At 42.8% G+C, this 10,970-nt stretch overlaps 1 protein-coding gene across 1 annotated transcript; it reads right to left on the reverse strand.

Annotated features, from left to right (window-relative positions):
• Positions 1-8,488: 8,488 nt before the first annotated feature.
• Positions 8,489-9,252, reverse strand: LOC308276278 (origin recognition complex subunit 6-like; the record flags this gene model as incomplete). The annotated part of the gene is given in 2 exon segments (XM_080714930.1): positions 8,489-8,746; positions 8,749-9,252. Coding segments are annotated over 2 exon segments (762 nt in total).
• Between the last annotated feature and the right edge of the window lie 1,718 nt (positions 9,253-10,970).

Genomic DNA, 10,970 nt, shown 5'->3' on the forward strand with positions numbered 1-10,970 from the left:
CAGCAAAACAGATTTTCAGAATGTACTTTCTCATACTGTTTCTGTTTTATACATACTGAACATTCATGGCACATTGAAATAAACATTTTGTTTAAATATGAGAAAAATACATTTGAAGCTGAACTTACTTGGTTTTTATTATTACTATTTTTTTGTTTTTGCGAGTTTGGGGATAGACCCCAGGGGCATTTGACCTCAGAGATACACCCCTTGCCCCATTTTTTATTCTTTTATTTTGAAACAGGGTCTCACTAAGTTGCAGAGGGCCTCACTAAGTAGCTGAGGCTGTCCAGGAACCGCGATCCTCCAGTCTCAGCTTCCCGAATGCTGAGTTATTACACACAAGCATATGCCACCATGCCTAGCTATTATTATTATTATCATCATCATCATCATTATTATAGTACTGGGGATTGAACCCAGGGGCATTTTACCTCAGAGCTACACTGCAGACCATTTTTTTTTTTTTTAAACAGGGTCTTTTAAGTTGCTTAGAATCTCACTGTTACTGGGCGTGGTGGTGCTTGTAATTACCGTGCTTGGGAGGCAGAGACAGGAAGATCGCGCAGGTTTGAAGCCAGCTGCATTGGCTTAAGAAACCCTGTTTCCAAAAATAAAAAAGTATAAAATAGGTCTGGGAGTGTAGCCTGGAGGTAGAAGGGCATCAGTCCAGGAACTCCAGTACCATAAAAAAAAAAAGTCACTATGTTGCTGAGGCTGTTCTGTAATCTATAATGCTCCTGTCTCAGCCTCCTAAATGGTGGGATTACAGGTGTGTACCACTATGGTCAGCTTGTATTTTAAACACTTTTGAGGGACCAGGGATGTAGAATAGTGGTACAGCACTTGCCTAGCATGTGTGAGGCCCTGGGTTCAATCTTCAGTGATAAAAAAAGGTCTTCACATACTGATTTTCTCATGGGATATCCCAGACACCTCAGTGCTATGATGCTATGACACTAGAACTCAATGTCAGAAGGAATATTGGAAATTCCACAAATATCTGGCAATTAAACATTTCTGGAAAATTTCATAAATTTTTGGGCATGGTGGCAAATGACTATAATCCCAGTAGTTTGAAGGCTGAGACAGGAGAAGCCTAGCTTCAGAGTCAGCCTTAGCAATCCTCTTAGCAATTTAGTTATACCCTGTTTCAATAAGCTGGGCATGGTAGTGCATGCTTGTAATCCTTTGGAGGCTGAAAGAGGAGGATCTTCAGCAAGTAGACTCAGCAACCTGCTGAAACCCTATTTCAAAAATAAAAATAAAATGAGGAATGGGGGGCAATTCTCTGAGGTAGAATGCCCCTGGATTTAATCCCCAGTATCACAAAAATAAATACATATATAAACAGATAAAAAATAGGATTGTGGGTGTAGCTTGGAGGTAGGATGCTCCTGGGTTCAATCTCAGAATTTTACACACACACACACACACACACACACACACACACACACACACACATCTAGTGCCATCCAAAAAAAAGTTCATGGATCAAATAATTTGAAAAGAAATGAAAAGATATATTGAGATGAAAATGGTAAAGTAGCATATTGGAACATATGCAATGAAGCCAAAGCAGTTTTAAGAAAAGCATGTAACAATGTCTTGAAAATTAAGAAGCTAGCTGGGCATGGTGGCGCATGCTTGTAATGCCAGCATTTGGGAGGCTGATACAAGAGGATCTCGGTTCACTGACAGCCTCAGCTACTTAGTGAGGTCTTTTCCAACTCAGACCCCATTTTAAAAATGTTAAAGTTTAGCCGGGCGTGGTGGCGCACGCTTGTAATCCCCGTGCTTGGGAGGCAGAGACAGGAGGATCGCGCAGGTTCAAAGCCAGCCGTGCGTGCTGGCTTAGGAGACCCTGTTTCCAAATAAAAAAAAGTATAAAAAATAGGTCTGGGAGTGTAGCCCGGAGGTAGAAGGGCTTCCAGGAACCCCAGTACCACCAAAGGAAAAAAAAAAAAAAAAGTTAAAGTTTGAGAGAAGATGTTACGGTTTTGGGAAACTGTCCCCAGGGACCCTTTTTAGGCTCCTGGACATGATTTCCCTCAAAACATAGAAAAATAAAAAGTGCAGGTTCTTGTCCTGAGCTAAGGATAGATATGCAATAGCCCAGACTCTTGCTGAAGATTTAAAGAAGTTTATAGCCGGGCGCGGTGGTGCACGCTTGTAATCCCAGCATTCGGGAGGCTGAGACCTGGAGGATCGCGGTTCGCGGACAGCCTCAGCTACTTAGTGAGGCCTTCTGCAACTCAGTGAGACCCGGTTTCACAATAAAGAAAAAATAGGGCAGGGGGTGTAGCTTGGAGGTCAAATGCCCCTGGGTTCCATCCCCAGACCCGCCAAAAAAAAAAAAAAAAAAAGATAAGTTTATAAGAAGATAGAAATACAGAAGACAGTTACAGCCTCATGTTACCCAGGGGTGTTTTGAATGAAATCACCAAACTTTTTATACACATGACCTCCATCTTGACCTATTTTATATTTTATTTGGAAACAGGGTCTCTTAAACCAGTTGAGGCTGGCTTCCAACCTCTGTGCTCCTCCTGTCTCAGCCTCCCAAGCTGGGGATTACAAGCATGTGCCACCATGCCTGGCTATGTGTGTAATTTTTAAATACCATTTTAAATTTTGTAAACAACGAACACATCACATTTAAGTACTTATGTTGAAAAAAATCAAAATATTCAGGGTGTGGTGGCCATGCCTATACTCCCAGTACTTGGGATGCTGAGACAGGAGAATCACAGGTTCAAGGCCAGCCTCAGCAATTTAGCCTGACTCCCGTTTCCAAATAAAAAATAGAAATAGGGCTTGGGGAATAGCCCAGTGGTAAAAGGCCCCTGGGTTCCATCCCCAGTGTCTGTCTGTCTGTCTGTCTGTCTGTCTGTCTGTCTCTGTCTCTCTCTTACTCTCACTCATACACATACACACACACACACACACACACACACACACACACACACTAGTGCATTAATAAATTTTTACTATGTGGTACTCAGGATTGGATGCAGGGGCATCCTACCTCTGAGCTATACTCCTAGTCCTATTTTTATTTTGAAACAGGGTCTCAATAAATTGCAGAGGGCCTCACTAAATTGCTGAAGCTGGCCCTGAAACTTTGATCCTTCTGTCAAGGCCTCCCAAGTACTGGAATTACAGGTGTATTCCACCATACCTGGCTTGGATGAATAAATTTAAAACTTGATTTTTTTTTTTTTTTTGGTGGTACTGGGGTTCCTGGAAGCCCTTCTACCTCTGGGCTACACTCCCAGACCTATTTTATATTTTTTAATTTGGAAACAGGGTCTCCTAAGCCAGCATGTGTGGCTGGCTTCGAACCTGTGCGATCCTCCTGTCTCTGCCTCCCAAGCGCGGGGATTACAAGCGTGCGCCACCATGCCTGGCCTTAAAACTTGACTTTTTAGCCAAGCGTGGTGGCGCATGCTTGTAATCCCAGCACTTGAAAGGCTAAGACAGGAGGATCACACAAGTTCGAAGCCTGCCTCAGCTACTTAGTGAGGCTGTCAACTACTTAGTGAGACCCTGTTTCCAAATAAAGTATAAAAAATAGGTCTGGGAATATAGCCCGGAGGTAGAAAAGCCCCTGGGTTACACACACACACACACATATTCTTGACTTTTCTATTTAATTTCTTCTCCTCCCTCTCGTTCTTCATACTGGAGATTAACCCAGGGCATTCTGCTGTTCCCACCAACCCAAAAGGTTGGGGTAGCAGGGGTCAGCGAGAGGTGAGTGCACTGTCTGCTCATTCCCAGCCTCCACCCTGGAGACAATCAGACGTGACAGGGAGCCAAGTCAAAGCAAGAACTCATTTATTGCATTTACACTGGAGCTTTTGAAGCAAAAACCACAAAGGGGAATTCCAAGGTGAGGGAACTGTTTACCAATCAGCTTAAAGGTCACCTTTATCACGCAGGCCTTTTTCCTTGGTTCTATATTATGGGCAGGCACTGTCCACGTGCTGACCATGCACGGGCTCATGTTCTTAGCCAATTATATGATATATGTTAATTCACACCTATCTCTGGCCCCTCATTTGGCTCTCCCATCTGGTGCCATCTTTAGACATGTGCCCTACAGCATTCGACCTCTGAGCTACACTCCCAGCCCTATTTTTATTCTTTATTTTGAAATGGGAACTCACTGAGTTGCAAAGGGCCTAAGTAGCTAATGCTGTCTGAGAACCACGATCCTCCTGCCTCAGCCTCCCAAATACTGTGATTACAAGCGTGGACCACCACACCCGGCGAATTTCTTAATTTTTAGTTTCATGTTTGACAGGCACAGTGATGACTGGCTGTACTCTTTTTTTTTTTTTTTGGTGGTACTCGGGGTGGAACCCAGAGGCTACCTCCAGGCTATACTCCCAGACCTATTTTATATTTTATTTGGAAATAGGGTCTCACTAAGTTGCTGAGAGCTTAAGAAGCTGAGGTTGGCTTTGAACCTGTGCGATCCTCCTGTCTCAGCCTCCCAAGTGCAGGGATTACAAGTGTGCACCACCACGCCTGGCTTGGCTGTACTCTTTGATACCGAGTTCAGAGAACCGCTTGAACCCAGGGCTTGAAGTCTAGCCTTAAACAACTGTCTCAAAGAAAATTCATCACATCTAGAATTCTATTCTGGGACATTGTTTTACTTGTGAGTAAAATTGCCTTAAATGTGTCCCCCAATTTGGGCAGGAATCTTCATAGTTCTCTTCATATTTTTCCTAAAACTAACTAATTGGGATTGAACCCAGGGACATTTTGCCTCTGAGCTCTACCTTGGCCCTATTATATATTTCATGTTGTAACAAGGTCTCACTAAGTGGTGGGGGGCCTCAGTAAGTAGCTGAGACTGCCCTCAAACCTGTGATACTCCTATCTCAGTTTCCCTGAAACTGGTTCAGAATAAAAACTAAAAAGGGCTGGGCATAAAGCTCAGAGGTAGAATGTCCTTGGGTTCAATTCCTAAGACCACAAAACAGAAACAAAACCATCCACTCCTCTGGATAAAAAATAATTAAAATTCTGAGTGTCGAGCAAATTTTAAATGTAGAATGAAGGACAAGCAGCTGCTGGTGGTTGGAAGTAGAGCAGGAAAGATGTACTTTGGGAAAGGGGACTGGACAGGGCTGTGTTCCACAAGTTTAGGAATTTATTTCCTGCCACAGGAATAGGTTGGCTCTGGGATCAGGGTGAGGCAGGAACCCAGCTGTGTCTCTGAAGACAACTTTTGGCCAGAAGCCTAGAGATTAACCAGAAGAATGAAACCTCTTTCCTAGACCCCCTTCCCAGATGAATATAGCTGGAACTTTCCGGCCCATTGGAACATCAACATTAAGGCACATAAGTGCTAGAGCAAGAGAAGAGAAACTGCACAGGCTGTCGCACAGCTTCTGCATCTTGCTTACAACTGGGAAAAAGTTTCTGTTCACCACTCCCTCCTCAGAGTTGAGTTGGAAATTGTATTAAAACCCTGTATGCCTTAAGCTCTGTTCTCACATGGAGTTTTGCTCTCTGAGCTTTGCTGGTGAATAAACAGACCTGCTGTATCCTCATCCGGCCTCTAAGACTTGTTTGTCGCAGACTGGGCCCTCCAGTGACAAGGGTCCCATTGCACACCTTGATCCTACACTGCTGGAAACTCAGGGGAAACAAGCCCGACCTGGAACTGGCCTCCCCACACCCTGGTTCTTCAAGAGCCTGAAGCCTACTTGAAACCCACTTGTGAGTCCGGTTCCCATGGGACACGTGGGTTGCGGCCCAAGATGCCGGGACAGGACAGGACAGGATACTGGGGTCCCGCTGCCGCTCAGACCCCAAGGCTCAGATTCCAGCTTCCAAGCTGCGGTCCCCACGCTCACCATTTCCACTTCCAAGTGCCCTCCTCACCACTTCCTGTCACTGCAAGCCAGAGCAGGTCATAGCTCCACCCGTGAGAGAGCCGCTTTGAATGCACAATGCCTGCGGGAGGGGCTCCATAGTGTCGTTGGCTTCTGATTGGACACTATGGCTCCGCCCTTCACGTCCTGATCCTGTTGCCAGCGTCACGTGGATAAGCAGCGGGCTCCACCTTCTGGAGTCTCTGTTATTGCGAGGTCCTCTGTGGTTTCACTGGCCCTGGGTGGACACTTGACCCACGGCGCCTCTCGAGGACGAACACGCAGGTTTGCAGACACTTCCTGGCTCTTTCCTCCTGGAGCCACCTCCTTGTGGATTCCAAAAGTACGCCCAGGCCAGACTGAAAATGGAGTGTGTGCTCTTCTGTCTAGGTGTCAAGCACACACTGAACTCTGAACCTCCTGTTGAAATTGGACACTGAAGTTGGTGTCAGGATATGTTATACAGAGCACAGCTCCATTTTCTTCCCTGAATGTCGCCAGTGTGGAGGTCTCCACCCTTCTCTTCTGGATCCTCACACCTGACTCAGTGCTGCTAGAATTATACACATTGACTGATGGAATGGAGCAAAAAGCTAAAAAAAAAACAACAACCCTCAAAAATGGTTAAATGATATTTCATAAGGGTGCCAAGGTTATTCAATGGAGAATACTTAAGTTTTTCAACAAATGTTGCCACAAAATCTGAATATGGATATGTAAAAAGTATAAAGCAGAATTTTTACATCTCACATATATATAAAGTAAGAAGTCCTAAACAAAACAAGTAAAATCTTAAAAGTGTGAGAAGAAAGAGAGGAGAAAAGCTTCATGATTTTGGATTGGGCAATGATTCCTTGGATATGACTCTGTAAACAAAGAATAAATGAAAAAAAAAAGATAAATGCAAATTTGTCATCCCCAACTTTTTTTTTTTTTAGTTTTTTAGATAGAATCAAGGAGCTTTGAAACAGGGTGTAAGCTCCTGAGGCTGGTCATGAACCTGTTATCCTCCTGTCTCAGCCTCCCAAATACTAGGAGTACATGTGTGCAAAGAAAAGAATGGCAACACAAAAACACCGAAGAAAGTAGAACAAGGCCATGTTAAAAGAGGACATTTATTACTTTGAGCCTTTGCCAGATCAGAGAATATATATATATATATATATATATATATATATATATATATATATATATATATATAATTTTTTTTCAGCTTTAACAAGTCTTTATTACAAAATCAGTAGGAAATAGAGAAGAAAAAACACCCTGCAGGCATGCTCGAGAATCCAAAACTGGAACTCTCAAAAATAAAACTCTTAGTACAGAGGGGAAATCTTCATAATATTGGACTTGGCAAAGACTTCTTTGACATAAGAACAAAAGTGTAGGCAATGAAAATAAAAATATATCCACTGGATTGCATCAAAATTTAAAACTTCATTAAAGAACAGTCAATAGAGTGAAAAGGCAACCTAAGAAATGAGACAAAATATTTTCCAGTTTTCCCTGATAAGGGTTAACATCTAGATATACAAAAAAACTCAACTACAAAAAACAACACCATTTAAAAGGGGCAAAGGACTTGAATATTATTGCAAAGAAAATGTGCCATGCTGGTGCCGGCGCTTGCAGGATTTCATGGTGAAATGAGAGCATTGCAATTATGCTGATGGCAGCAGCCATACTTGTTACTTGTGCTGGAGATGGCATCTTCTTGTTTCTAAAGTAAAAACCTCTTTAGAAATCACCCAGGGATTCATAGCAGCTTTGGAAAAGGCTTGCAGCAAAGTCCTTTTCGATTTCCTTCTATAGCAGCGATTCTCTCTGTCCAAGAGGCGGCTCCTTGTTCTTCCAAGTTCAATTCCTTGTTCTTGGGCTCCGAGGATCCAGAACCCACAAAGGTGTGTTAAATGACAGCTGCCAACATGAAATGCCAGGACTTTACCCACCTTGCCTCTTTAATTTCACAGGAGAAAACTTGTATCTGAAATTTCTCTGAACCATGGGAACTCTCTAAACACAAAGCAATTGCTTTCTGCTGTCTCATCATGGCCATGTGCACAGAATAACACTTTGTAGATTGGAAAAGATGCTATCTCCACATTGCTGGATTGGTCTATGATTCTCAGAGAACCTTCTGGAACATTTGGCACATACAGAGTAACAGGAAAAAGGTAATGATTGGATGATCTCATGGTTGCCATTGCCTGTAAAGCCTCTAATTCATTAAGGGGGGAAGACACCTTCATACATCCTAGGTAGGTCAGTTTGTTAAATAAAACACTATCTTTTTCAGGTGGAGAAGGCGGTCTGAGTGTGGAAATTTCTGTGTTTGATGGATCTAAAATTAGCTGAAGAGATGGCTTATTTGTTTGGATAGATGGAGCACACCCCCACAAGAATGGGTTGCAGTCTCACTGTGACCTTTAGCATCAGTTGGAAGACTGCTCTACCCTTTCTCAGAATATCTCAAAATCTCCTCCATGGCTTTCTCCAACCGTTCACTGCCATTAGACACGATCTTCAGCTGAAGTTTTTTGTTGTCTTTTGTGAATGTCTCATCTGCATGCCGTGGAACAGCCAGGAAACTGAAATTACTCTGCTGTAGTCTTCTGAACACTGGCAGCATTTTCCAAAATTTTCCTTTTCCATTCTTCATAATCCTGTGTTAGATCTTCATCTTTCTGTTGTTTATGTGGGATATATGCTACATTTTCTGTTTCCTTTGCTTGTGGTTCAACCATGGTCTTCTTTTTCTTCTGTGGTAGACCAGCCAAATCTCCAGGTTCTCTGTTGATTTGCTGCCCAATCTTCTCTAATTGTTTACACAGTTGATCAAATATGGCTTTTTTTTTTTTACACCAGCTATAGCTATCATTTTGTTTTTATCAACTTTTAGCTTTAAAATCTTGCATGCTGAAAGTAAAGCAGCAGTGGTGAAAAGTGGCCTGGATAAGTCAAGATCTACTTGCTGTGTCTGAGGAAGACTGGACTCATAGCTTTGCAGTATCTTTGAAGCCATGTTCACTGCTTCTGTACAGCTGAACTGTATAGCCAGGTCTCTTATTCCAATATTTGAATTCAGGCCCAGTAAACACTCAAAAGATTTAAGACAGCTTTGATACATCATCTTGTTCAAACCAGAAAGTTTAATTAAATAAGCCCTGTCCAAGGGACACTTCATCCAGGAAGCTGCAAGGTCCAGGCACATGACTGCATTGCTAGTTTCTGTGGTATGTGCAGACAGACCAATACACTTCACTTGTGACAATCGGAAGTACTCCTCTGCTTTCCTAAGCACCTCAGGATCAGCGAGGCCCAGACGCAGTGCTAGGCGCACGATCAGCCCTGACGCCATGGCGCAGGCCGGAACTACCAGAGAATATTTTTGATGGAGCTTAGCTTATATTTATGGGGCTTTAGCAGTTGCAGTGGGTGACATTCGGAGAGTGGATGACACTGGATCTGCCACTGATTTCTCCACTATCTCACCTCTGCCAGCTAGGGTTGCTGAAGAGTTCTCCAAAGGCAGGATCTAGGTTTAATTTCCAAGAATCCTTCCCAGAAAAATGGCAGAGGAAAGAGGGTAGAGATGAAAGATCCTTGGAAGTGGCTAGGGAATGCCTCTCAAACATGCAGAGGCTCAACATAGAGTGCCCACTCTTCTGTCTAGAGGATATGGTGGCTCTTCAGAGTCCTTTGAGTTCCCATATGACATTCTGGTTGAGTATTTCTGTTCGAGGAAAAAGCATCAGTGGTATTATGATAAGCTTGCATTGAATGAGTGTGTTGATTTGGTTAGTACTGACATCTTCACAAATGGGTCTTCATGGGTAGGACCATGGAAAGGGCTTTAAAATCCAGAACCCCAGCAATTCCAAAGGTCTGACCTGAGTCAAAGTTAGACTTGTGGATTTTTTCAGTTGTATTCAATTTCTGAGACGAGGGAGCAAGACCCTATTTTAATTTAATTTAATTTAATTTATTTTTTTGTGGTACTGGGGTTCCTGGAAGCCCTTCTATCTCCAGGCTACACTCCCAGACCTATTTTATATTTTTATATTTGGAAACAGGGTCTCTTAAGCCAGTGAGGCTGGCTCCAAACCAGCGTGATCCTCCTGTCTCCACCTCCGGGATTACAAGTGTGCGCCACCACGCCCGGCAAGACCCTATTTTAATACAAAAGAAAAGAAAAAGTGTGTGTGTGTGTGAGCATGTCAGTGTAAATAACTATGTATATTGTTCTTCACTGTTTACAACCACACCAGAGCAGACACTGAAATTCCCTTCAAGATATGTTGACTGTGGAATGTGTGGTGCTGGAATGAGTGGGACATACCTGTGACCCCAGGGACGCAGGAAGTTGAGTCAGAAGTTTGGTAAGTTCAAGACCATCCTGGGCTACTTAGTACGAAATTGTCTCTTTATAAAAAGAGCAAGCTGGACATGGTGGTATATGTCTGTAATACCAGTACTTGGTAGGCTAAGACAGGAAGTTTAGAGGTTCAAGGCAGCCTAAGCAATTTAGTGAGGTACCGCAGCAATTTAGCAAGACTCTTTCAAAATAAAAAATAAAATTGGACTGGGGTATAGCTTGATGTTAGAATGCCCCTGCCTTCAATTTCCTGTACCACCACACACAAAAAAAGCAAGCATGCAAGCTTACATGAAATTTTTTTGTGGGTACCATGGTACACACCTGTACTTGGGAGACTGAGACATAAGAATCACAAATATGAGGCTAGTCTCAAATTAAATTTGAGCCCTTGTCTCAAATTAAAAAAATAAAAAAGGCTGTTGATGTTGCTCAATAATAGAGTACCCCTGGATTCATCTTCAGTATCACACACCAAAAGTAAATTCACTTTCCGGGGTACCCTTATATTTTCTGAGTGATATTCTAGGTTTGTATACCTCTTTATAGGTTACTATAGATGAAACAAGATTTAAAATACATGTCAAAATTTGTTAAATACTTTGTCCCTCTGTACCCACGTGTACTGGATCCCTGAATTCAACCAGTCTCAGATGGAAAATATTCAGAAAAAAAAATGTTGCACCTGTAGGGCAGGCTGA

The sequence above is a fragment of the Muscardinus avellanarius genome (assembly GCF_963383645.1).
Source record: "Muscardinus avellanarius genome assembly, chromosome: 18".
Lineage (NCBI taxonomy): Eukaryota > Metazoa > Chordata > Mammalia > Rodentia > Gliridae > Muscardinus > Muscardinus avellanarius.